This window comes from Dreissena polymorpha, chromosome 13, assembly GCF_020536995.1.
Source record: "Dreissena polymorpha isolate Duluth1 chromosome 13, UMN_Dpol_1.0, whole genome shotgun sequence".
Lineage (NCBI taxonomy): Eukaryota > Metazoa > Mollusca > Bivalvia > Myida > Dreissenidae > Dreissena > Dreissena polymorpha.
Genome location: NC_068367.1, coordinates 49,005,134 through 49,031,492, shown reverse-complemented (window position 1 = coordinate 49,031,492; position 26,359 = coordinate 49,005,134). Strand labels below are relative to the sequence as shown.

At 37.5% G+C, this 26,359-nt stretch overlaps 3 protein-coding genes across 52 annotated transcripts in view; 2 read left to right on the top strand and 1 right to left on the bottom strand.

Annotated features, from left to right (window-relative positions):
• The window catches only part of LOC127854846 (Bardet-Biedl syndrome 5 protein homolog), a 17,347-nt gene extending 6,652 nt beyond the window's left edge, over positions 1-10,695 (top strand). The window contains exons 7-12 of the mRNA XM_052389913.1: positions 1,022-1,157; positions 1,885-1,980; positions 3,021-3,083; positions 3,997-4,131; positions 7,125-7,208; positions 10,169-10,695. Coding sequence (XP_052245873.1) covers positions 1,022-1,157; positions 1,885-1,980; positions 3,021-3,083; positions 3,997-4,131; positions 7,125-7,208; positions 10,169-10,294 — 640 coding nt within the window. The 3' untranslated portion in view covers positions 10,295-10,695. The remainder of the gene's footprint in view (positions 1-1,021; positions 1,158-1,884; positions 1,981-3,020; positions 3,084-3,996; positions 4,132-7,124; positions 7,209-10,168) is intronic.
• Positions 10,564-19,122, bottom strand: LOC127854848 (transmembrane protein 177-like). 50 transcript variants are annotated; one of them, XR_008037158.1, is made up of 7 exons: positions 19,041-19,122; positions 17,102-17,257; positions 16,119-16,245; positions 12,835-14,631; positions 12,694-12,740; positions 12,553-12,599; positions 10,564-12,411 (listed from the first exon to the last, which is right to left on the bottom strand). XR_008037158.1 is itself a non-coding variant. In XM_052389915.1 (4 exons), the coding sequence occupies exons 1-4, from the start codon at positions 19,068-19,070 to the stop codon at positions 14,003-14,005; spliced, it is 942 nt and encodes a 313-aa protein (XP_052245875.1). In that variant the 5' UTR covers positions 19,071-19,122; the 3' UTR covers positions 10,564-14,002. The 50 variants fall into 50 exon arrangements, 1 of the variants encoding a protein (XP_052245875.1); XR_008037161.1 differs by having other exon boundaries at positions 10,564-12,364; XR_008037145.1 differs by having other exon boundaries at positions 10,564-12,505; positions 12,694-14,631.
• Positions 19,109-26,359, top strand: LOC127854847 (uncharacterized). The gene is made up of 4 exons (XM_052389914.1): positions 19,109-19,247; positions 22,557-22,742; positions 23,322-23,451; positions 25,534-26,359. The coding sequence occupies exons 1-4, from the start codon at positions 19,245-19,247 to the stop codon at positions 26,226-26,228; spliced, it is 1,014 nt and encodes a 337-aa protein (XP_052245874.1). The 5' UTR covers positions 19,109-19,244; the 3' UTR covers positions 26,229-26,359.

The window sequence follows — 26,359 nt, the reverse complement described above, 5'->3', positions numbered from 1 at the left end:
GATTCTTACATGAATGTTATATTTGAGCACTCTCAACACACCCATACCACCTTGACCTACACACCCATACCACCTTGACTTACACACCCATACCACCTTGACCTACACACCCATACCACTTTGACCTACACACCCATACCACCTTGACCTACACACCCATACCACCTTGACCTACACATCCATACCACTTTGACCTACACACCCATACCACCTTGACCTACACACCCATACCACCTTGACCTACACACCCATACCACCTTGACCTTTATATTGACCTAGTTTTGAACAAATGCAGACGGTTCAAATTATTGGTTAAGCCAAATGACCTGTTTAATAATTGGTGGTATTGACGTTATATGAAACATGTCCCTTTAATGCCAAACTGTATTACGGTATTTTGATCAATACTGCTTACATCAAGCTTTGATGCGTGGACATTACCCTTTTTATGTCCCCCACCACTATAGTGGGGGACATATTGTTTTTGCCCTGTCTGTTGGTTGGTTGGTTTGCGCTAACTTTAACATTTTGCAATAACTTTTGCTATATTGAAGATACTTCATATTTGGCATGCATGTGTATCTCATGGAGCTGCACATTTTGAGGGGTGAAAGGTCAAGGTCAAGGCCATCCTTCAAGGTCAAAGGTCAAAAATACTAAGTCAAAGCGGCGCAAAAGGGGACATAATGTTTCTGACAAATGCATTTCTTGTTACTTTCTGAACATATCCACATCACCTCACCTTATTTTGACTTTGACCTTGACCTACTTTTGGAATAATTCAGACGGTTCAAATTCTTGCTTAGCCCAAATTGATGCTTAGCCCAAATTGATGCTTTTCATCTAATATTAATAGCGCAAGCTACAAGTATGTCTCCTAATGTTTTCTGCAGAGCTTAATTTTATGAGACTTTGATGTTGTATTGGTAACTTAAATTGAGATTACTAATTCACAAAAAGAATCTTGGACTATTACTGATATGTAATACAGTATTAATATGTACGCTAATGTTTTCTTTAGGGCCTATGAGACGTCCAAGCTTTATCGAGACCTGAAGCTACGAGGTCCTCTTATTCAGAACAAGAATCTCCGACTGTTGCCACAGGAACAGGTGTACGACAAAGTGGGCGGGGTCTGGAACCTCTCAAGTGACCAGGTTACACTCTACCATATTAAGTATGATGTATAAAATGTGAAGCCATGCAGAGTTAGTGCTTGATCTTTCCCAAGAAATCTTTACAACAATCAGGGAACAATTACCAGCTTTTTTTGTCAGTGCTCCTTGGTGTTTCTTGTGTGTATAATTTTAAAGTGAAATATTTGATTATATTCATTTTTTAAACATATTATTCTCAATTATTCACCAAAAATTATCAGAGTTTTTATAGATGAATATCTAATCAATAATAATAGATTGATGTAAAAAGGGACATGTCCATGATTTAAAGAACTTGTCTAGAATTCATTAATGCAAATGTGTTTTGTATTTTAATATTTCTAATGTTTTATGCAAATGCCAATCAGGAGAGAATATATTTGATTTGACACTTGAGTTGAATGTGAAACTAATTTTTTCATGTAAGTAAGTCCACACAGGATTTTAATGCTCTGCATAACCCTTTACCACACAGAAACGCACTTTGACGCATTTGAAGTCCTTTAGAAAATCCAATTTAATTTAAGTCTTTTGTCTTTTCTTAATATATTCAAGTTTTAAAGGCTTTATTTTCAACCCTATAATACTGATGAGTAGCAAAGAGCATAAAACCTGAACAGACTGGGAGTTACTTGCAGGCTGTTCTGGCTTTATGCTGTTTGCACATTTTCACTTTACTTCCGAGTGGGAAAGGGTTAAATAATAAATAAGTTTCTTCTTGTTGTAGGGTAACCTGGGTACATTTTTCATCACCAATGTCCGCCTTGTTTGGCATGCAAACATCAATGAATCATTCAATGTTAGCATCCCATACCTACAGATGGTGAGTACATATTTCAGTGAAAGTAACTCCCTTTGAAGCACACGTATTAAGCTCTGTTTTCCCAGATTGTGGTGCATTTCATGCAATTGATTGATAAGACAGGCTTTGATTGACACCGTGTTAACCCTTTGCATGCTGGGAAATTTGTCGTCCGCTAAAATGTTGTCTGCTGAATTTCTAAAATTAGCATTTTCTTTGATTTTTTTCAAAAAATACTATCAGAATAGCAAACAGTTTGGATCCTGATTAGACGCCACGTTCTGTGTCATCTCATCTGGATCCAAACTGTTTGCAAAGGCCTTCAAAATTCGGTTCACGCACTGAAAGGGTTAAGTCACCTAGAAAGCCTGGACTTCATTATTAGACAGATATGTTGAGTAATAACAATTGTTAACTGCGTAAACGGTGTTTGTTTGTCATTAATTGACTTAGGAGGCATGGTAAGAAATCAAATAGCAATCGCTCCATATCAAAGTAGATGGAAAATATACAAAGCAGTTAAACTACAGGTAAGTTGAACTAACTTATGAAAGCACACTGTATGAGCACTAATTTCAATGTGAGCTAAATTTCCTCGAGCTCATTCAACCAACTAGTTTGTACATGATGAAACATTGAAATGTGATTTTGATAACAGATCTAAGTAGAAATATACTTAGTCATATTATACAAACCGGTACAATCCTTTTACATCAACGTTAAAATATAGATTGTTTTAAAAGGTTAATATGTTTTGTTAATTTTGACTAAGATAAAAAACATTTTTTAATAATCCTGCAAGATGAAGTTGTTTTTTTAAAGTATATCTGTCAATATTGTGTTGAGTTTGTGTGCATAGGATTGTGGAGCATACTTCTTCCGCATTTCTCAAGCCGTTAAACTGAAACATAAAATATGTTATGACATTGAAGTGAAGAGAAGCAAGAATCTTTTAATCCTTAGTTATTTGCCCCGAACATAGCTGACACAGCGGTGTTTGGGTACTAGTAACGTTTGAGACAAAGTTTTGTAGTCAAATACATGATGTGTTTTTCCTTTAGAAAACCATAAAGATCCGCGACTCCAAGTTTGGGTTGGCCCTTGTAGTGGAGAGCTCTCAGCAGGTATGCAGGGTCATATCCCACAATCATGAATTTATCAAATAAACTCTTGTCGTTTATACTTACTTGTTTCTGTTTTTAACCCCTGGTTGAAGACTGCTTAGCTGCATGATTATATTTATTTTCATAGTGTCATTGTTTGTCACGCAATTTATGGTTTGTAACCTTATTTTCCAAAATCAGTAAAGCTAGCAAATATTTGTTGATTTAAAACAGATCTTAGCAGGTAATATTTAAGATCTAGAATTGATCAACTCTACAATAGTGTGGTTGATATGGTGTCCCTTGACAACTGGCAGGTGGCAAATGTCAATGGCAGAGAGTTTTGGTTGTTCCATCCACAAACAGATTCAAGTTCATCTATAGCTAGGCTTTATTGGCTTTTCAGTCCACCAAGCTTAGTTATTGAAATGAGTCGCGTTCTGAGAAAACTGGGCAAAATGCTTGTGCGTAAAGTGTCATCCCAGATTACCCTGTGCAGTTTGCACAGGCTAATCAAGTACGACACTTTCCGCCTTAACTGGATTTTCGTGTAGAAGAGACTTCCTTGGAACGAAAAATGTCATAAAAGCGGAAAGTGTCGTCCCTGATTAGCCTGTGCGTACTGCACAGGCTAATGTGGGATGACACTTTACGCACAAGCATTTTGCCCAGTTTTCTCAGAACGCGACTCAAAGAAGCATTTTGACCGCGCCTTATTACTTAAGACCAAGAAAATGTTGCAAGTACATCTTTGTAAAACAAGACTCCGCGCAAGTTGGATTTAAAATTTAAGGCTTGCAGATCAGTGCTTATTTCCACCACTGTGTTAAATAAATATGTCTAAAACCTATCTCAACTTAAAGTGCTAGTTGCCCGTGTTGTCTTCATTATGCCCATAATTTATGCCAATAAATCCAGTTGGTCTGTTTCACAGAGCGGAGGGTACGTACTGGGATTCCGTATCGACCCTGTAGAGAAGCTGCAGCAGGTGCATAAGGAGATACAGAGCCTTCACAAAGTGTACAGTGCCTGTCCAGTGTTCGGTGTAGAGTTTGAAGAAGAAGAAAGAGTGAGTACTGAAAATCATGTTTTACCCCCCCCCCTCCCATAAATATGGAGCATGCTCTGTGAAAATGGGGTTTAATGCATGTAAGTAAAGTGCAGTCCTATATTAGTATTTGCAGTCCACACAGGCTAATCAGGGACGACACTTTCCACTTGTATGATATTTTTCGTTTAAAGAAAGTCTCTTCTCAGCAAAACTTAAGTTTAGGCGAAAGTGTGGTCCCTGATTAGCCTGTGTGGACTGCACAGGCTAATCTGGGATGACACTCTACACACATGCATTAAACCCCTTTTTCACAGAACGAGGCTCATATTGACATTGATGAAATAATAATGATATTTAACTATAATCCTAAACCATCATGTTAAATGTTCTAGTTTACAGTCAATCATATCATTATTGTTTCCATTGTATATATGACTTCTTCTGTTCTTAAGCCGATCTCTGACAAAGCCAGACTTAATGCAGGGGCCAGATATGCCTCTGCAGTCAACTCTGGCTAATGAAGGTAGACTCCTTTCTTTTTAAAGGACTTTTTAGTAAAAAGGAAGTCTTTTCTTAACATTAACCCAGTTTAGGCAGAAAGTTTCGTCTAAGAATAAGCCTGGTTTTTCCAGAGACAGGTTCCAATATAGGAAGCCATATTTACTAGGGATGGCATCGAATACCAATATCGGTATTCGAATGTTCGCAAATTCATTCAATCGAATATTCGAATATTCGCATAAAACGGCTGGATTGATTTTACCTTGTTATGTAATAATTTCCATTGGTTTGTAAGTTATATCCGTTTGCTAAATACGCGGCTGTTTATTAACGTTGCTATCGAATAATTGTATCGCTGTCGACTAAGGGTATCACGTTTACAGATTTTTCTAAACGTTTAAACGAAATGAAATAAATGAAACGACACCGTTCAAACGGTATCCATACGTCCGTTTTAAAAGCATAAGTTCCATCACATTTCCAAACTGAAAGTAGTGATTATTTCCGGAAGTTATATTTAGTTCATAACCCATTTGCACAATGACGTCATATTAAAACCAAATGTTCTCGTCGTTTTCTAACCATTGGGTTACGCGTTTTCTACTTACATGCCGTTATATTTTGTAACAAAGATGAATTAATATTTAACCCACATTTCTTCAATAAGAGTACACCGGTGTTAATTGTTTTTATTGTTTTACTTAACAAGATGTACATCAAAACGAGTATCTGTTCATTAAATTAAAAATGAATGCCGATGAGTAAACTGCGGGAAATTTTCCTCATGCACTTCATGCCGACGCGCGTTGAATGTTCAAGACGATTAGGGGCATGATCATGCAAGAAATAGCGGGAAACTTTTCCCGAGCACTTCGTGCCGATGCGGGTTAAATATTCAAGACGTCTAGGTCGTACAGGTATATTGTTATGTCTACGGTACTGTGAATAAGGGCCATCTGGCGCACGTGATACACATACGAGTCTTTTTCAGCAGCTTTTAATGAGTTTTGCAACATCGTAATGTAATGAATTAAATGAATTATGTTGACATTGCCTGTCGTTTAAACGTTTATTGTTTTTGTAAACGTGTTTGAGCAAAACACGAAACGCCATCGTTTAAACGTTTAAACGTGATACCCTTACTGTCGATTAATACTATGACCGATACTGTGATCGGGCACAAATAGAATGAAAAACATCGTGTCATAGAATTTTATTTTTTTAATGATTCCACATATTTGTAGCAGACAGCGCATATGTAAAACTAAGTTTACACACATAACACCTTGCGGTCTTCTTATCCACAGACCGTGTAAAGTATTCCATACGACACCATTCCATACTGCAGAAGGGGCGGGTGGCATTTTCAGATTTGAATTATGATTCCTTGATGATTGTTTAATTTATATCATCTGTTACTTTTGAGTAATTCACACATTTTAATGGCTGTACATACTGTGATCACAAAACTTATTTATTATTCGCCAGTCAATTGAAACCGTGAATTGGCACCCCATTGGCAAACAACAGTCGGGGCCTTTCTTAGAGCGTGTATATTGCATTGCGCAATCAACACTGATACGAGCCGCGTTATCAGTTTGACACGAAGAACGTCACGTCAAACATGTTACTCCCAAGTGATTTCGGTTGCTTTTTAGTAAGCGGTTCGCAGTTCATTAAATATTGGTGAAAATACGTTTGGAAAAAAATGCGAATATTCGAATATCATTTTTATTATTCGAATGCTGACCATTCAATCGAATATTCGATTATTCGAATAATTTTGCCATCCCTAATATTTACACAGCTGCTTATTTCTATTGTTCCAATAGAGAAAGCCATATTTAGACAGCTGCTTATTTATATTGTTCCAATAGAGGAAGCCATTTTTAGACAGCTGCTTATTTCTTTTGTTCCAATAGAGGCCATATTTAGACAGCTGCTTATTGTCCCTTACCAGTTTTACCGGAGGGGACTTATGATTTGCGCTCAGTCTGTCAGTCTGTCTGTCAGTCAGTCAGTCAGTCAGTCAGTCAGTGAGTCACACTTTTCTGGATCCTGCGATAACTTTAAAAGTTTTTAATATTTTTTCATGAAACTTGCAACATGGATAGATGGCAATATGGACATTATGCACGTCATTTCATTTTGTTCCTACGTCAAAAATTGTGGTTGCTATGGCAACCAAAAAAAATAATCTGAAAATTGTGGAATTTCTGACAATGGTGGAGCCGGTAGGTGACAATATTGCTTGACAATAGCCTTGTTTCTATTTTTCCAATAGAGGAAGCCATATTTAGGCAGCTGCTTATTTCTATTGTTCCAATACAGGAAGCCATATTTAGACAGCTGCTTATTTCTATTGTTCCAATACAGGAAGCCATATTTAGACAGCTGCTTATTTCTATTGTTCCAATAGAGGAAGCCATAATTTCAATAGCTTATTATTTCTATTGTTCCAATTTAGGAAGCCATATGTAGACAGCTGCTGATTTCTGATGTTTTTTCAGCCTCAAGGTTTAGACGAGTTGACAATAGAACGAGTGCAAGACGATGTGGAGATAGAGACGGAGGGACAGTCTGATGCCTTTGCTGTAATATGTTTTGACTTGTAGTTTACTGGTAGCATCTTTAGCAGTATTCCTGTGTTAGCATTCAGATTAAAGTTGGTAAATTTGTTTAGTTCTTAATTAAAAAGGATCCAAATTACATAACCATTTTGTTTAGTATCAGGGGTGTGATTGAGGTTTAGTCTGAGGGGAGGAAATTCTATATACTGATTTTGACTAGGGGAATCACGCAGATAACGCAATAACAAACCTTAAAACAGACATGTAATAAACGCCATCTTAAAGTTATTAACAAGATTTATTTATCGAAACCTTTATAAAATCACATTTAACATATGTAACCAGTATTAATTGTGATCAAAATCAATGTGTGTTCTGATCCCTGTGAACGATGACGGCAATCTTTCGTTTGAGCTCTTTCAATGTCTCAAATTCGAAATAAGGTCAGCAGTTTTACAGTGTTCAACTAACGATAATTTACCACAGGATCTGATGTTCATGATTTTTTCACATGGAATATGACTTAAGTTTAGCCTTACCAAGACAGTCGATTTTCCGTACCCATTCAGAAAGTGGAATCACTGATTTATATCCACTGTTGTTTCTTTCCTTTCCCATTTAAAGGTGTTTTTCAATAATTTATTTTTCTCCGAGATTTTGTGAGATTTGTTTGTTCCTTCAATAATCTTCATTATCGCTTCAAAAAGGCGCCATATGTAAACAAATCAGCAAAGAAATATGAAAAACGTTTTAAAAGACCAATTTTAATTGAAGATTTGGAAACGACAGCCAATGACATTGCTCGTTTCAAAATGCTTAGGCAGAAATTTCCAGAGTATTATGACGAGTTTTCGCCGGTCGCTGAAGTTTCGGGCCGCTTTTGAAATACGCACTCAGAATCGGTCGAACCATTTTTCCCCGAATCTATGCCATTCGTGGAAATGACCTCTGGACAACCCGATCTGCGGAAATCCGCTGATCCGCGAAAAAAATCACACCCCTGAGTATTCACATTGCACTTTAAATAGATGTTTTCTCAATTATGTAGTGACAAAATCCTTTATACATTGGTGATGCTAACTTGATGTAAGTCTTAATGTATACATATGTAACACTAGTCAAGCCACTGGGCAACTCAGGTGAAGAAGTCGTCTGACTAGGAGAAGTAGTCACCTGACTACGAGAAGTAGTCACCTGACTAGGAGAAGTAGTCGTCTGACTAGGAGAAGTAGTCATCTGAGTAGGAGAAGTAGTCACCTGAGTAGGAGAAGTAGTCACCTGAGTAGGAGAAGTAGTCGACTGACTAGGAGAAGTAGTCATCTGACTAGGAGAAGTAGTCATCTGACTAGGAGAAGTAGTCATCTGACTAGGAGAAGTAGTCATCTGAGTAGGAGAAGTAGTCGACTGACTAGAAGAAGTAGTCGACTGACTAGGAGAAGTAGTCACCTGAGTAGGAGAAGTAGTCACCTGAGTAGGAGAAGTAGTCGACTGACTAGGAGAAGTAGTCGACTGACTAGGAGAAGTAGTCGACTGACTAGAAGAAGTAGTCATCTGAGTAGGAGAAGTAGTTGACTGACTAGGAGAAGTAGTCATCTGACTAGAAGTAGACACCTGAGTAGGAGAAGTAGTCACCTGAGTAGCAGAAGTAGTCACCTGACTAGGAGAAGTAGTCACCTGAGAAGGAGAAGTAGTCGACTGACTAGGAGAAGTAGTCATCCGACAAGGAGAAGTAGTCATCTGACTAGGAGAAGTAGTCGACTGACTAGGAGAAGTAGTCATCTGACTAGGAGTAGTAGTCACCTGAGTAGGAGAAGTAGTCATCTGACTAGAAGAAGTAGTCACCTGAGTAGGAGAAGTAGTCATCTGACTAGGAGAACTAGTCATCTGACAAGGAAAAGTAGTCACCTGACTAGGAGAAGTAGTCATCCGACTAGGAGAAGTAGTCATCTGACAAGGAGAAGTAGTCGACTGACTAGGAGAAGTAGTCCCCTGACTAGGAGAAGTAGTCATCTGACTAGGAGAAGTAGTCACCTGAGTAGGAAAAGTAGTCATCTGACTAGGAGAAGTAGTCATCTGACTAGGAGAAGTAGTCATCCGACTAGGAGAAGTAGTCATCCGACTAGGAGAAGTAGTCATCCGACTAGGAGAAGTAGTCGACTGACTAGGAGAAGTAGTCACCTGACTAGGAGAAGTAGTCGACTGACTAGGAGAAGTAGCCGACTGACTAGGAGAACTAGTCAACTGACTTGCCCAAACCTCACTCTTATCGATTAACCCTTTACCACTTAGATACTTTTGACCCTTTACCTCTTAGATATGTATTTAACCCTTTAACACTTAGATACGTATTTAACTCTTTACAACTTACATTATGTAATGTATTTTGACACTTTTGTAGTCCCTTAGAAAGTTTAATTAAAGACCTTTCTTACTAAATTCAAAGTTTAAAGGCATCATTTCCAACCATTAGTTACTAATGAGCAGAAAACAGCATAATACCTGAACAGACTGCGAGTTATTAGCAGGCTGTTATCGTTTTATTCTGGTTGCAAAAGCCATTTTCACTTTGCTTCTTATGGGGGAAAGATTTTACAAAAATTAAAAAGATTGATTTTACCAGTATAGCATTATCTACTTCTGGACTAATTAACAATGACATGCATCTTAAAACATCAATACTGCTCGTCACAAAAGTGTGATACTTCTCTTTTTATTATATATGAACACTGCTTAACAAAGTGAGCTAGCCCTTCATGAAAATCCTATCATATGATCCAGGGCTTTTTTTCCTTCTTCAGCCTTATATAGGCCCCATACCCTAAGAGAATTTCTTTAAAATGATGCAGTTTTCTCCAAATTGTAAGCTTACTTTGGGAAATGTCTTCCCCTTTTGTAGTTTTGTTGATTTTTTTCCCCCAAAATGGAAAACCAGGTCATTTCCCCAAAACAAGAAAAAAAGCCCTGTAACCTTGTTTTATCCCCAGGCGTACTTTGCCGATGGGAGCAAGGACAAGGACCGAGATCCCATGTTTTCCGAGGAACTCGGGCTGGCAATCGAGAAACTCAAGGACGGCTTCACCCTCAATGGTCTCTGGGACGTGTTGGCATAGAAACAGAATACCCTTGACAACCATGCATGTTTATCAACTGACATAGCAACCATGCTTGCCTAGCAGCTTCCTTGATGTAGCAACTCTGGTGTAGTAACCATACTGGCTTAACAACTTATTTGGAATACTTTGACAGAACTTTGTGAATGTTTGTGTTCTATGGGAGTATCGTCCATAGTGTTTCTTTGATATGATTCTTGCTGCGCTTATTTTCTTGAAATCATCAGGGTCTTTAATCACAAAGCTTTGTAGGGGCACTGAAGATGCAAAACTTTTTAAATATTTATTTAATTCAACATGTGAAATATTATCATGCATTTTTGTAAGTTTGAAATGTTTTAAACAATTACATTTTTTCTTTCATGATAAGTATTTTGCCTGTTAATAAACAATAACAGTAATCTTTGTATTTCACATTTAACCATTACCAATATTAAAATTGTCATCACAACTGATCATAACTTAAATCGGTTGCATGTAGAAATAATGTGAATACTGGTTCTGAATACTAGCTACTCTTGTTATTATGCCCCGCTTCGAAGAAGAGGGGGTATATTGCTTTGCTCATGTCGGTCGGTCTGTCGGTCGGTCTGTCGGTCCGTCCACCAGGTGGTTGTCAGATGATAACTCAAGAAGGCTTGGGCCTAGGATCATGAAACTTCATAGGTACATTGATCATGACTTTCAGATGACCCCTATTGATTTTGAGGTCACTAGGTCAAAGGTCAAGCTCACTGTGACCCGAAATATTAAAATGGTTTCCGGATGATAACTCAAGAACGCATACGCCTAGGATCATGAAACTTCATGGGTAGATTGATCATGACTCGCAGATGACCCCTATTGATTTTGAGGTCACTAGGTCAAAGGTCAAGGTCACGGTGACCCGAAATAGTAAAATGGTTTTCGGATAATAACTCAAGAACGCATATGCCTAGGATCATGAAACTTCATAGGTAGATTGATCATGATTCGCAGATGACCCCTATTGATTTTGAGGTCACAAGGTCAAGGTCACGGTGACCCGAAATAGTAAAATGATTTTCAGATGATTACTCAAGAACGCTTTTGCCCAGGATCATGACACTTCATAGGTACATTGGTCGTGACTCGCAAATGACCCCTATTGATTTTCAGGTCACTAGGTCAAAGGTCAAGGTCACAGTGACAAAAAACGTATTCACACAATGGCTGCCACTACAACAGACAGCCCATATGGGGGGCATGCATGTTTTACAAACAGCCCTCGTTTATTTATTGTATTAAGGTATAACGTGACAGGGACTTGTTTAAAAACAAGAGATGTGTTTGTCAGCAACACAATGCCCCCTATTGCACCGCTTTGAAATAAAATTTCACTATATCATTTGGAGGTTTAGAAATGATCTCCCTTTTATAGCTTATTACTTCCCTTGGATTGTATTTTTTGACTTTAGACCTTGCAGGATGACCTTGACCTTAAAATTTGTTTTTGATTATATCCTTTAAAAAAATATTACTTCCCTTGTGAAAATGATCTGTACCTGCCAAATGATATAAAATAGAAATTAAGCCTTTAAAGCTTGTTACTTTCCTTGGATTTTGTTTTTTAACCTTTGACCTTGAAGGATGACCTTGACCTTTCACCACTCAAAATGTGCAGCTTCATGAGATACACATGCATGCCAAATATCAAGTTGCTATCTTCAATATTGCAAAAGTTATGGCCAATGTTAAAGTTTTCGGACGGACGGACGGTTCAACTGCTATATGCCACCCTACCTGGGGCATACTAAACAAATGACAATTTTCAAAGAAATTGTAAAAGATTTAAAAAGAATTAAATGGGAGCACTCTGGGACAATGGGGCCTACTGCATGTGCGTACCATGTGGTCCTAGATTGGCCTAAGCAATATCCTCAGACTTATAAGGGACAAGTCAACACATTAGACTTGATTTATGTTTTAAACAGACTTCCTTCAAACAAAAAATTCCATATAAGTGGAAAGTGTTGTCCCAGATTAGCCTATGTGGACTGCACAAGCTAATCTTGAAAACACTTCACACACATGCATTGTGGACTGCACAAGCTAATCTTGGATAACACTTCACACACATGCATTGTGGACTGCACAAGCTAATCTTGGACAACACTTCACACACATGCATTATGGACTGCACAAGCTCATCTTGGACAACACTTCACACACAGGCATTGTGGACTGCACAAGCTCATCTTGGACAACACTTCACACACATGCATTGTGGACTGCACAACCTAATCTTGGACAACACTTCACACACATGCATTGTGGACTGCACAAGCTCATCTTGGACAACACTTCACACACAGGCATTGTGGACTACACAAGCTCATCTTGGACAACACTTCACACACATGCATTGTGGACTGCACAACCTAATCTTGGACAACACTTCACACACATGCATTGTGGACTGCACAAGCTAATCTTGGACAACACTTCACACACATGCATAGTGGACTGCACAAGCTCATCTTGGACAACACTTCACACACATGCATTGTGGACTGCACAACCTAATCTTGGACAACACTTCACACACATGCATTGTGGACTGCACAAGCTAATCTTGGACAACACTTCACACACATGCATTGTGGACTGCACAAGCTAATCTTGGACAACACTTCACACACATGCATTGTGGACTGCACAACCTAATCTTGGACAACACTTCACACACATGCATTGTGGACTGCACAAGCTAATCTTGGACAACACTTCACACACATGCATTGTGGACTGCACAAGCTCATCTTGGACAACACTTCACACACATGCATTATGGACTGCACAAGCTAATCTTGGACAACACTTCACACACATTCATTCATTAAGCCACATTTTCCCATAGCCATTCCGATTCTTTTTTTTTGCAATGGCCTTTTATAGGCCCCTTCCCCAGAGAGAATTTCTTTTAAAAAAATCAAGCTGACTGGGAAATTATTTCCCTGCTCTCAGTTTTGTTGATACTTTTTCCCAAAATGAAATATAAAGAAGTGAAACTCCAGTTGCTCCAGCAGTATTGCATTCCTATTGTACAAGGCCAGGCTCTTTCCCCAAATCAAGACAAAAAGCCCTGTACAGCCATTTTTCCTCTATGTCTGATTCAAGAATGTGCCCTTGAAGACAGTGGACTCAAATACTTTTTAAAACAGTGAAACAATCCAACTAAAACAAACAAAACAAAGTTTCACACACAACCAGATTTGTACATAGAAAATTCATGCAGCTACAGAAAAAGAGTATCATACTTAGGTTGGCCAGCTATATGGATACCAGTTAATTTTGTTGGAAACCAAAACGAATGGCATACTATGGCACTTCTTCACTCTTGCATATTTAAAATATTAACATTATTAAATGAGCCTCGCTCTCGGAAAACGGGGCTGAATGCATGTGTGATGAAGTATGCACCCACATTAGCCTGTGCAGTTTGCACAAGCTTATCAGGGACTAAACTTTCTGCCTTAACTCAATTTTTACAATAAATAGCATAAAAGCAGTAAGTAGCGACTCTGATTAGCCTGTGTGGACTGCCAAGGCCAATCTGGAACGACACTTCATGCATGTGCATTAAACACCGTTTTCCTAAAGCCAGATGCAAATAAAAATCATTCATATGCTGCATTAATATTTTCTACTCTGTGCTAACAAAAAGATCTCGAATTTGTTAAAATAAATCTATGACACTGTCTTCTCTTCTCTGTCAACTAGTTCTTCTTTCTTCAACCCCCTCAAACGTTCTAACCTCTTGTTAAAAAATGGTCGTCCATATTCATACCATTTATTAATTCTCTCACCATCTTTATTGTAAGGAGCCTTACCAGATATAAGTTCTGTTTCTCTCACAATCTGGTTTCTTATTAAAAGCTTCTCAAAATACTCTATTCCACCGTGAATGTACTCGTCCCCTAGGGCCGCAGTCCTGCGGTCGGCTTTATTTATTCTGTACTGTTCGTACATGTCTTCAAACAGATATCCGATAGTCGTCCAAAGCAAAGCTATCACACAAATTAATCCAATCTGTGCCAATGGAGGTACACGATTCAGTTTATCACTGACTGCCACCCATGTATAAGTGAAACCAGTTAATAGCGGCAAAAAATCAAAAAATTTAAAATGTATGTAATAAGTATTTATGGAGTTAATTTCACTTGTCAAGGCAAATTTTTTGGCTTGCTCACTTAAACAGAGACTTTCCTTTAACCTTTCTTGTTTATCGGAGTCAAGGATATCTTTTGTGTCTGGAAATGGTAATTCTTCAAGCCTAACATCTTTTGTATCTTGATACAGGAAATGTTTGGGGATTCCTGAAAAGGAGTTCAGACTTGAAAACAGATACGCATTTTTTAGATTACGGTTTTGAGGACTACTTACATGACTGGATATCTCATGAAATTTACACAAATTAAGTTTCTGCCTTCATTAATAAAAGTACTTCTTTCATAATGATTGTAAAAACTGTTATTTGCGTAGTTCATTCATTACAAATGTTTTATGTGAAACACTTGACTTTTAACTGAAAAAAAAGTCAGATGATGATAAGGGCACACCCATGCTCTACTCATTGATATTACAAAAAAACAAGAGCTGTCACCATAGGATGACATATGCCCCCTATAAACGCTTTGATAGTAGTGATAGCATTTTTCGAAACCTAAACAAAGATTTTGATACCTAAAGCGGACCCTAAGTTCAGGGTCAAGGTCACAGGGGTCAAAATTTGTGTGCGTACGGAAAGGCCTTGTCCATATATACATGCATACCAAATAAGAAGGCTTTATCTCAAGGGACATACAAGTTATGAGCATTTTTCAAAACCTAAATAGAGATTTCGAAACCTAAATGCAGACCCTAAGTTCAAGGTTAAGGTCACAGGGGGAAAAAATTGTGTGCCTATGGAAAGGCCTTGTCCATATACACATGCATACCAAATATGAAGGTTATATCTCAAGGGACATACAAGTTATGAGCATTTTTTTAAACCTAAACGCAGATTTCGAAACCTATAGTGGACCCTAAGTTCAAGGTCAAGGTCACAGGGGTAAAAATTTGTGTGCGTATGGAAAGGCCTTGTCCATATACACATGCATACCAAATATGAAGGTTATATCTCAAGGGACATGGAAGTTATGAGCATTTTTCGAAACCTAAACGCAAAGTGTGACGGACAGACGGACGGACAGTCCGATCACTTTATGCCCTCCTTCGGGGGTATTAAAAATGGTCATGAGGGAGTAAAATTGAATGGTAATGAAACTATACGGGTGAAACTGCAAATATTGAAAATATGCCTGCAGAATTCAGTATGAAACTACGCAAGGCAAATATAATGACAGGTAAACATAATTCCACATTTAACTCACAGATGAAATTGGCAAATTGTGCCTTGTAAACATAACTTGTAAACATAATAAACGTTAACATAATTCCACATTTAACACACAGATGAAATTGGCAAAATGTTTAATAAATCAAGGACTGGCTTTTTTGCATAACCCCATCATAATCCATGTTATGTATGCATAATTCCATCATATGACCCTTGCTATGCAAAAATAGGTCTGGGGATGTATGCAGCCAGCATAACACCAGACAAGTGGGCACATTTGAGCAATGCAAGGTTTTGTTGTACCATTAGGGGACAGGGTAGACTTGGAGAGAGTGCAGGCTGATCTGGAGCTACAAGACCGAATATAGTATAAGGTTGTTTTTTCAAAACAAAGGCCATATTACCTTAAACAGAATGGCAAAGTGAACTATGTTTTTGCAAGTGATTGATTCTATACCTACTTACCTATGAAGCCACAAGGCCTTGTCTTTGTTGAACCCCGGCTATACACTTCTGAGGTTTCAGCAAGGAAGAATTTGATTTCTGCAAAATCCCTGGGTGAGATTTTACCTGACAGAAAGTTGTCAGCTACCTGCAGAAAATGATTTCAGTAAGTACCTTCTCATTGTGATATTGCAAAAAATCAAGATTTTTTTGGAACATGTTTAAAAACGTTTTTCCATGTGTAAATGTAAACAGCATAAGTGAAGTGGAGGTTTCACTCAGGTGTTAACAGAAGTTCTCTTAAAAACCGTAACGATGCTCACATATACTTCTTAAAAATGACAAACCTCACAAAAATGTATCAACCCTCTGCTATTTAAAGATTACATACTGGTAGTAACCTGTTCTGCCTAAATCTTAATTTGTGGCTGAATTTAAATACAATTTTAAGCCAATTAAGCAAAAAAGCTTCACATAATTAGATAAAATGATGTTCATTACATGTATTAAAATTTTAATTGCTGATCAATGTCATCAATCCTTGCCATGAACTAGCCTGCCTAAATGAATAATGCATACCAGTGTTTTCCTCTCTAACATCATATTCATCACAGTACAGGGGTTTTCATTGATTACCTCACACTCCTCATATATGAAAAATATTCCTCATGAAACTCAACGAAAAGGTAAAATGTCTCAAGGACAGGGTATAGTAAACACATACATCTCAAAGAAATGAACCTTCCAGGCTTGCTCTAGAAAAACAGAGAGTAATGCATGTGTGAAGTGTCGTCCCAGACTATGTTTAGCAGTCCGCACAGGCTAATCTTGGAAAACACTTTCCACTTTTTTTGTTTATTTTGTTTACAAAAAAGTGTGTTCTTAGTGAAAATCCAGTAAGGCAGAAAGTGTTGTCCTTAATAAGCGTGTGCAGACAGCAGAGGCTAATCTGGGAAGGCATGTTGCAGAGTAAGCTCACTTAAATTTTCTTCATTCCAATTTACCTTGTTAACCATGCTGTTAAGGTATGGGCTCAATGTCTTTTCAAGGTTATTATCCACTGCCACCTTCTTGCATTTACCTGACGCATAAAAAGTGTGATTCACGAGCCGATACATACTTCCACCAAGGGCTAACCCTGCCAGCAAAAAGGGGCTGGCCTGTAAGAAAACCAAGAATCACAAGAATGTCCCGTATACTGGGCAACTGGGCTTAATGCATGTGCACAAAATCAGCTAATCAGGGACACTTTCCGCTTTTAAGGAATTTTAGGTTCCAAGCAAGTTTTTCTTAAGAAAAATCAAGTTTAGATGGAGTCATTCTAATCTGCATTAAGCACAGTTTTCCCAGACTGGGCACATGTTATTAAGGCTTCTACAGGACTAGGCAATACTGATTTAATGCATCACTTACAAAAGTTTAGACCCATTTACTCAATCAAAGTTCGTGTATGCCTTATCACCATTAAAGTAGATAATCTTGAGCTCCAAAGGTCATTTAACCATAGTCTCACAAGTGTTAACCAGCTGTTTCAACTGAGTCAATAATACCCGCAAGGGGAGTTAGACCACAGGGATCGTAAGGTAAAAATTACTCTATTATACTATATACATATATACAAGGGATACAACTGTCAAATTTCCTTCACAACATCATGGTCTGAGCAATAGCAAAAAAATTGCTTCCAAAAGCAATAATTACATCAAAACAACTGTATAACAACAGCTCAGACATTTATCCATCAGATAATAACTATGTTTATAGCAGTAAAAGTGTTCATAGTTGTGTTTGAAACGAAAGTTTCATGAAAAACGGTAAAATTATCGAAATGCGACACAGGTGTGCACACCCACTTTGACACATTAATAATTACAGAGAAGTTGAGCAAATTTTACGTTGTTTTATTATCCATAGACTTTTTATTAATCAAAATAACTGCATATATGTTAAACACCGCAAATATTAAATTTGTTTACATTTCTACTATCTTCAAGGATTTGTATGCAATTTGTCAGGTAATGTTACGTGGAACGTGAATGGCTGGATTTATTACTGCAGTGGAATTTCAACCAATCAAATCGCATGTTAGAAATACATGTGAACTATCCAAAATGAAAGAAAAACATTGTCATTGTGAAATTGAAGCAGATTGATATGAATTTCTAGCAAAATATGCTCACTAAATAGTAATTATGTTCTATTTTACTATGAAAAAAAACTATCCAAGGAATATGTACCAGCAAAAGAGCTTTATAACAAAGGAATACGAAAATTACTTCTAAAATTCTCAGTTTTCAACTGTGCACACCTGTGTCCAAGTAAGGATTTTTGAGCATTTTGAATGAAACTTTCTCTCTTAGTTCAATGAAAAGCTTGTACTTTATTGCCAAGTGTATTATTTTCTGAAAGATAAATGTCTTGGCTGTTGTAATACAGTTTAATTGGTGTATTTATTGCGTTTGGAAGCAAATTTTTCGCTATTGTTTACAACATGGTTGTGTGCAGGAATTTTCACAGTTGTATCCCTTGTATATATATATGTAGTGTAATAGAATATATTTACTTAACGGTCCCTATGAGTTAGACAGTATCGATCGATAGATAGATAGGTACTAAAGTCTCTGAAGAGCTAGCCCAACAGCAAGGCTAGAGGTTCTAGACCATCAACCAAAAATGCACTGGGACTGGTAATTGATCTCATCAGCTATCTTAGGTGAGAAACTTATGTACCCACTAGATCTAACTGAATGCCTGGTGCAAGTAATTCCTTGGAACTAGGAGTATAGTGGCTTGTAACCCATCAGTGTCGATCGTACGGACATTCACGATGATTATTGATTAACTTTTGAAAACACAACTGAAAATGACAGACAACATTTAGGAGATTTGTATTACAAAATATGGCGTAATCTGATATAAAATATTTTAAAATCATAAATTAACCTGGGCAGCAAATGCCAATATTCGACCCATGTCAATTGTTGTGCACGGGCGCAGCCATGTTGTTATGCTCGATTACTAATTTGATTCATCTGTTCCAACCGGTTTCAGTGAGAATCGAGTACCCCTCTTACGAAAACCGAAAAATAAATGACCTTCTCTGCAAACGAGTTATTTTCGAAGGATTGTTAAATTTTCAAGAAAAATATGGTAAAATGATAACCATTTAGTTTTTTTTTAACTATCTTAAGGTTGAATGTGTCTGTTTTTTGGTATGATATTCATTTTGCAATACATTTTCGCGACTTATATAAGTGTCAACCAAGTAAATAAATAACGCCTATACAAACTAAGACAATAAAGTTGTATTCATTGTTTGAAACTAAGCTAGATTGCACTTACGCAGTTGTTTATCACTATGGACACCACATCCACTACACCACTGTTATCGAATACTCAAAGCATTTTTATTCTCCATTTGGAAGCAGATATGTTAGCACAACAACAGAAACACTAATTTCCCAATTTGAGTCAAATGCTGTGATTTTCCTCAAAATATAGGGACCTGGCCCCATTCCGAAAATGGTTTAAAAAAAAAGCCTGTTGCAGTACTTTTGTAAATTAAACCAGGCTTAGTGCATAGTTTTTTCAGACTGAGCGACAAACACTTAATATGCCAGCAGTTTTTAAAAAGGCGAAGCCTTGTTATGTTGGAGAAGCCTTGTTATGTTGGAAGAGCGATATTGGCCAATGAGAACGCACACTTTAAGATAGTCCATATAAAACGACTCAGAGCCTTTGATAATTTTTGCTATGGCGGCTCTGGCAGTCCATATGCACCCCTTCATAAACATGGGTGCAGTTCAGCGCACAGAATCCGTGCGCTGCACTAAACAGGCGTCGTTAGAGACAAAGTGAGGAAAATAATGAATAAACTACATAAACATGTTAAATTTACCTGAATGGCCACCTACAGATGTTATCCTTTGCATGCCCCCTATAAAAACACGACGATGTTTCAACACACTTTTCTCGCTTACATTTTTATGTTTAAATTTGAAACAGCATATTCTGTATCGAATACCACACCGTTATCGACTTTAATAGGCTCCATCACATAACCCGACATGCAAAATATTGGTGTACTGCTACCTAACCAATATTGGGTCAATTTTCCAATATGGCGGATACAGCATACAAAAGAAAATCTAAGTCAATAAAAAGCAATTATTTATTGCTTTAATGGTATCATTTGGATGAGTTTGTGGTTTAGACAGGTAAACTTTAATAAGTTCTTGCAGTTCCAAGACTTAGTGTTCCTTAACCCTTGCATTGTTAATAACATTTTGCACCCATGGACAAGAGAGAGCGCATTGCAACTCTCAGCAACCCATTGGGTTATAAAGCTGAGAGTTGAATTATTGCAACTAGCTTTAAGAGGGACAGCTCTTGTAGGCAGTCAATACCTGCAGTCAAATCATGAAGAGGACCGGTGACATAAATGCCTTAAGTGCATGTTATTTTGAGCAGTTTGTTGGCACCAAACTCATTTCGGGTTTTCTTTTCAGACATTTTCAACTTTCATCCATGAATTTGTTATAAAAAAAATACCTCCAAATTTAAATGTTAATGCAACGTTAACAAATAAGCTTCAAATAATCCGTTCTCATGTATTTCGTGTTGATCCATTGTCTGTGTAAAAAGCTGGCTAAACCATGCTGCATGTATAACTTCACGTCATTCGCATGGAAAGGGTGGGTATATCTATTGTTGTAACAAAACTTTGAAACGCTGAGTCCTGGATATTTTGAAAGGCATGTAAATCAGTAAATGTTTATTTTTATTATTTAAAAGGGTTCAGAAATATGAGTGCATTACTATAGAAATGACTGTTTTCTTTAACATTATTTCACTGACCTGATGGTATGTAATAATGTTGCAGGTAAAACAATTTAACATTTTAACTAAGATGTTTAAAAATGGTATTTGATAATTACCCCCCTGTATCTGAACAATTCCCCTGTTTTTAAAATGAGGGGGAATTCAGTAATTTTACCCCCTACTTTTGGATTTCTAGAATAGACACTGAAACACTAGTAAATATTGCAATGTTTTCTTTGCTGCAAATTTAACTTGGGAAATAAGTACACCCAGCTTTCCCTTAGAATGAAAATGATATCGTATATGTCAGCATATTTTTTCACAGAACAAAAAGTAAATATATATATTTAAAGGAGCCATCCAACAGAAATTGGCATGTATTGAAGCTTGTCATTAAATGCTTTAAATGCTTTATATTGATAAATTTTAACATTTGAACTATAAATCTCAAGTAAAAAAACAAGAATACATTTTAAGAAAAAGGAAAAAAAAGTAACCCTCAACAGGGCTCGAACCACTGACCCCTCACCCTGGAGTCCTGGAGTAAAAAGCCTCCCGCCTCGACCACTCGACCATCCACGCTCATATTCCAAGCGGATGTATTGTTTAACTATATAAGCAATCCTCGTAGTTTCCCAAAATATTTAATCGCGTCGATACAACGCTTTATCTGTTGGAAGGCCCCTTTAAGAACTGTGCAATCCGATTTTATATAGAGGTTTACTGAACTTGCACATTTAAATGCACATGACCATTTTAAATTTGTATGCACATTTGAGTTTATTTGCAAGGGATAATACCATATAATTATGTAACGCACATGGCTGAAGTCCAATTTTCATGGCTGAAGTCCAATTTTCCCAGCATGAGGCTCATATTTTTGTGAATGCAACAGAATTCATTCTATTTGATTGAGAGGGAAGAGTAGCAGGGCTCGACATTAAAGGTAGTCCGACTGTCCGGGACAACCAAATTGTTAGTCCGACCAAGTAAATAAAGATATTTGCTAGTCCGACAGGACAAGTGGTCATTATAGTTGTATAACTTTAAAGCCATTATTTCTGTGGAGATATCACTCAACTTTTCCGAGTATATTTTGCGTACGTTTAATCGTCGAAGCCCGAGATATATTTCGATAGTTCCATGTGATACATGTACTACACACCAGTACACACCGATCTTACAGACAATTAACGTAGTGACGTCCTCCCTATGTATAGAATGATTTTTTTTTAAATATCAGTTAAGTACTGTACATATACATCACTTTTAACATTTTCTGTTTGATGTTGGCAACACACAAGTTTTTGTCAGGTATTATGGCTTTGTATAATGTTTAAAAATCAATAATCTCTAGTTTTCCTGTTATTCTAGTCAGTTCTTTTTGTATTGAAATTGCCTACAATTATGTTTACATGTATTTTGAACGATTCAAGTCTTTATGATTTGAGCATTTTGTATTATTTCATTATTTTGCAAAGTACTGAGCAGAATAAAGATATAATGGTCAGGACAAGTTGCATTTTGTTCAGGACAAGTGAAATTATGGTCTACTTGTCCGACTGGACAAGCGGCTTCAAAAGTTACTGTCGAGCCCTGAGTAGTGTCAAATATATATCATTAATATCCGCTCCACAGATTGGTCAGCTAAGCAGGGCCCAGCGAAATCTTCTGATTTCTGGGGGGCTGATGGCTGGCTGGGTGGCCGGTACCTTGGTGCCCAACACTGCCGGGGTCAAGTGGTTACGTGACCTTGTAGCTGCAAACATTGGCCTCTTCAAGGAGATCAGACTAGAGCCCAGAACACACGAGCTTCTACAAGAGGTATAAAAGGGTCTTTTTCTCTTCAGTTTGGGAATATGACCAATAACAGTTTAATGGAGAATTTAAGAGGCTATTTACTTTTATTTCCGAAAATTATATTAGACTAGAGCCCAGAACACAAGAGCTTCTACAAGAGGCTTTTTAACCCTTATATACTACTTATATACTACTACTCTTCAATTTGTGAAAATGGTCTGTGCTTGTCAAATTTGGAATTGAATATCAATTTACTGTGATTTGGGTAAATGCATCATTGTTGGATTTTTAACATTTGAACAATTATTGATAAAACAAATACATGAAAGAAAATATTAATCATTGAGATAAGTAAGATGGATATAACATAAAACGCTTTATTTCTACGCTTAGAGCTCCATTTCCAGATCCAAAGCTCATGGGTAGCATTCACATGATCTTGGCAAAGACAAGTATTGGTTTCTTCCAAGGAAACAGACTCAAAAGTATCAGTTTTTGCCCAAAACCCTCCATCTATCAAGATGCAATAAATAGATTCATAGAAATCAATAGCCTTCACGCTACGATTGCATTGCTTTTCCTTCAAGAAACCCTACATTTCAGGTGATTGCCGACATCAACGCATCCAGGAGTACCCCAGTGCAGTCTGACAAGCTGGACTTCCGTCTTACTAACAGACTGTACCCAAACTACAACTTCAAAGGCTGCTCTAAGCTGACAGGGGCAATCATAGGTGATGTATAACCCTATGTACCTTGCTCTCTGAAAACTAAGCGAATTGCATGTGCGTTAAGTGTAGTCCCAAATTAGCCTCTGCAGTTTGCACAGGCTAATCAGGGATAAGCTTTTTGTGTAAACTGGATTTTTGGCTTGTAGAGAATTCTATAAAAAACGCAGAACTCAATAAAAGCTAAAAGTGTAGCTGATTAGACTGTGCAGACTGCATGGCTTATCTGGGACAACACTTAACGCACATGGATTAAGCCCAAATGTCACAGACCGAGGCTCTTATGAAAACAAAAACATGAAATTTATTGAATGGCATCAACCTCTGAAAAGGGGCGGTCACGCCAACACAAGGTCAACCATATATCAAGGTCAAGGTCACCATGTGAATGACGTCACGTCACCTCAAAGTCAATGACACCTTGTCAAGGGCATCATGTCATCTCAAAGTCAATGTCACCACCTGAAAGACGTCACGTCACCTCAAAGTCAATGTCACCACGTGAAGGACGTCACATCATCTCATAGTCAATGTCACCACGTGAAGGACGTCATGACGCCTCAGAGTCAATGTCACCACGTGAAGGACGTCACATCACCTCAAAGTCAATGTCACCACGTGAAGGACGTCACGTCACCTCAAAGTCAATGTCACCACCTGAAGGACGTCACGTCACCTCAAAGTCAATGTCACCACCTGAAGGACGTCACGTCACCTCAAAGTCAATGTCACCACCTGAAGGACGTCACATCACCTCAAAGTCAATGTCACCACCTGAAGGACGTCACGTCACCTCAAAGTCAATGTCACCACCTGAAGGACGTCACGTCACCTCAAAGTCAATATCACCACGTGAAGGACGTCACGTCACATCAAAGTAATGTCACCACTTAAAGGATGTCACATCACCTTAAAGCAATGTCACCGCATGAAGTTTAAAATCAACATGGCAGGAGATATATTGTGTTGGCACCTACTGATCTGGTAGCTAGATAGTGCTTGGTCCGCCAGTCTATTCATTTGTCCATACAAGGTTGAACCAAAATGAAATGTTTTATCTTTCACAAATTACACTTTTTACAAAGATTTGTTTTTTGTGAGGATGTTGTCTATGAAACTATCAAACACCCATATCACCCTTACCTCATTTTGATCTTGATATTAACCCTTTCCCTTATTAGAAGCAAAGTGAAAATGGCTTTTGCAACCAGCATAAAACCAGAATAGCCTGCGAGTAACTCGCAGTCTGTTCAAGATTAATGCTGTTTGCTGCTTATCAGTATCTAAGAGTTGAAAATGAAGCCTTTACAACTTGAATTTAGTAAGAAAACTATTTAATTAAATTTAGCTTTCAAAGTGACTACAAATGTGTCAAAATATGTATCTAAGTGGTAAAGGATTAACCTACTTTTGGACTTTGACTTCATGGAATCAATACCAACAAGGCTTTTTTCAGAGGGCATCAGATTTTATGAACGCAACATATTGATATATTCATTTGATTTAACAGAACAGGATATTGGTTTAACATAATCATTTCAAGATCATCCTGATATAAACATAAAAAAACAAATATAAACAGCATGAGGAATATTAAATTTTAACATTTAAACATAAATAACCCAGCGCTTTGTTTGGGCTGATTTGTAAGTCTTGATCTGGTGATATTCTCCACGGCATAATGTATCTTTTTTCCCAAATAAAATCCCTAAATTCCAAAGTGTTGGGTTGACTAAAAGATGTTGAGAAATAAAGGTGTTAATTGAAAAAATAACACTTTACGCAGTTGTATTAGCCATTTTAATGTTTTGTTCTCAAGTTTATACTTCATGTTTCAAATGTTGTCACTCAAATATTATTCTAAATTTGTAGGAAGTTAACACTAAAAGTCTAAGTTGCACAGGACCATACATTGTATTCCCAAAATATTGTAAAACAACAACAACATTCATTTCAATATTGCTTTAATTGTGTTGCGTTTTTTTGTTTATTGTGATGTGATTTTCAGCAGATTGAAACATTTTACACTTCAGCTGATTTAAATAGTTTGTAAAAGTCAATTTGTATGAAGTCTATTGATTTTTCCAGACCTACCAATCGGGATGCGTCAGAATGCTCGTGATGTGTTCTACATACACTGCATGCTCGAGATCAAAGATCATCTCATTCACACCAGTCTTCTAGAACGGGACGAAAAGAAGTTCCTACTTGCCGAAGCAATCCTTTACACTGAAGACAATTACATACTTTTCCGATGTTTATTCGGAGCCTTACTTGTAGCAACAGTTTCTGGTATTGTTCACTATATCGGGGCATTTGCTGCTAAACAGTTAGCAATGTTTTCCGATGTTGGACCCCTCATATTTTCCCCAGACGCTATAAGAGCTGGATTGTTCAGGAAAGAACGGTGGAGCATTCATATGTTACGAGCTGTCCATTATCTGTCTGTGATGAGTGTTGTTTGTACTGGCGTGTGTGTTTATTGGCTCGGTAGAGGAATGTACGCAACACGCCAGGAAGAAAAAGTTGTGGAGCAGGTGACGCGGTTAGGACCCGCTTATGTGAAAGGTGGTGCGGACTATTATAACAAGCGTATACTCACGAATAAGATACGGCGGGAGGTACTCAATGAAATGTTGCTGTTTGATCGGGACGGGAACTATTCCCCTGAGAGATTAGGAAATAGATACTTTCCAAAGACTTTGCCTTTGACTGTCAAGTGGCAAATGTATTTGGACAAACTCAAACAATTAAATGCAGCTGAAGCAAAAACATGGTCTTGAGAAACACTTTTGGAAAAAAAATTGGTGTTAAACTGAGAAAGCATGTTATGTAATAAATGGTTTGCACATGAGTAAATGCATTCTTAAGTACAATAATTGCATAATAAATAAAGTGTTATTTCAAGACTAAA

Excerpts from the sequence above, each read along its gene's own strand:
- LOC127854848 (XM_052389915.1), bottom strand. The coding sequence starts at position 19,070 with ATGGGTCGAATATTGGCATTTGCTGCCCAG. Across the intron at positions 17,258-19,040 it reads TATTGGCATTTGCTGCCCAG|GCCAGCCCCTTTTTGCTGGC; the intron begins GTTAATTTATGA and ends GTTTTCTTACAG. Across the intron at positions 14,632-16,118 it reads AAGGCCTTGTGGCTTCATAG|GAATCCCCAAACATTTCCTG; the intron begins GTAAGTAGGTAT and ends ACTCCTTTTCAG.
- LOC127854847 (XM_052389914.1), top strand. Across the intron at positions 22,743-23,321 it reads CACACGAGCTTCTACAAGAG|GTGATTGCCGACATCAACGC; the intron begins GTATAAAAGGGT and ends CCTACATTTCAG. Across the intron at positions 23,452-25,533 it reads GCTGACAGGGGCAATCATAG|ACCTACCAATCGGGATGCGT; the intron begins GTGATGTATAAC and ends TGATTTTTCCAG.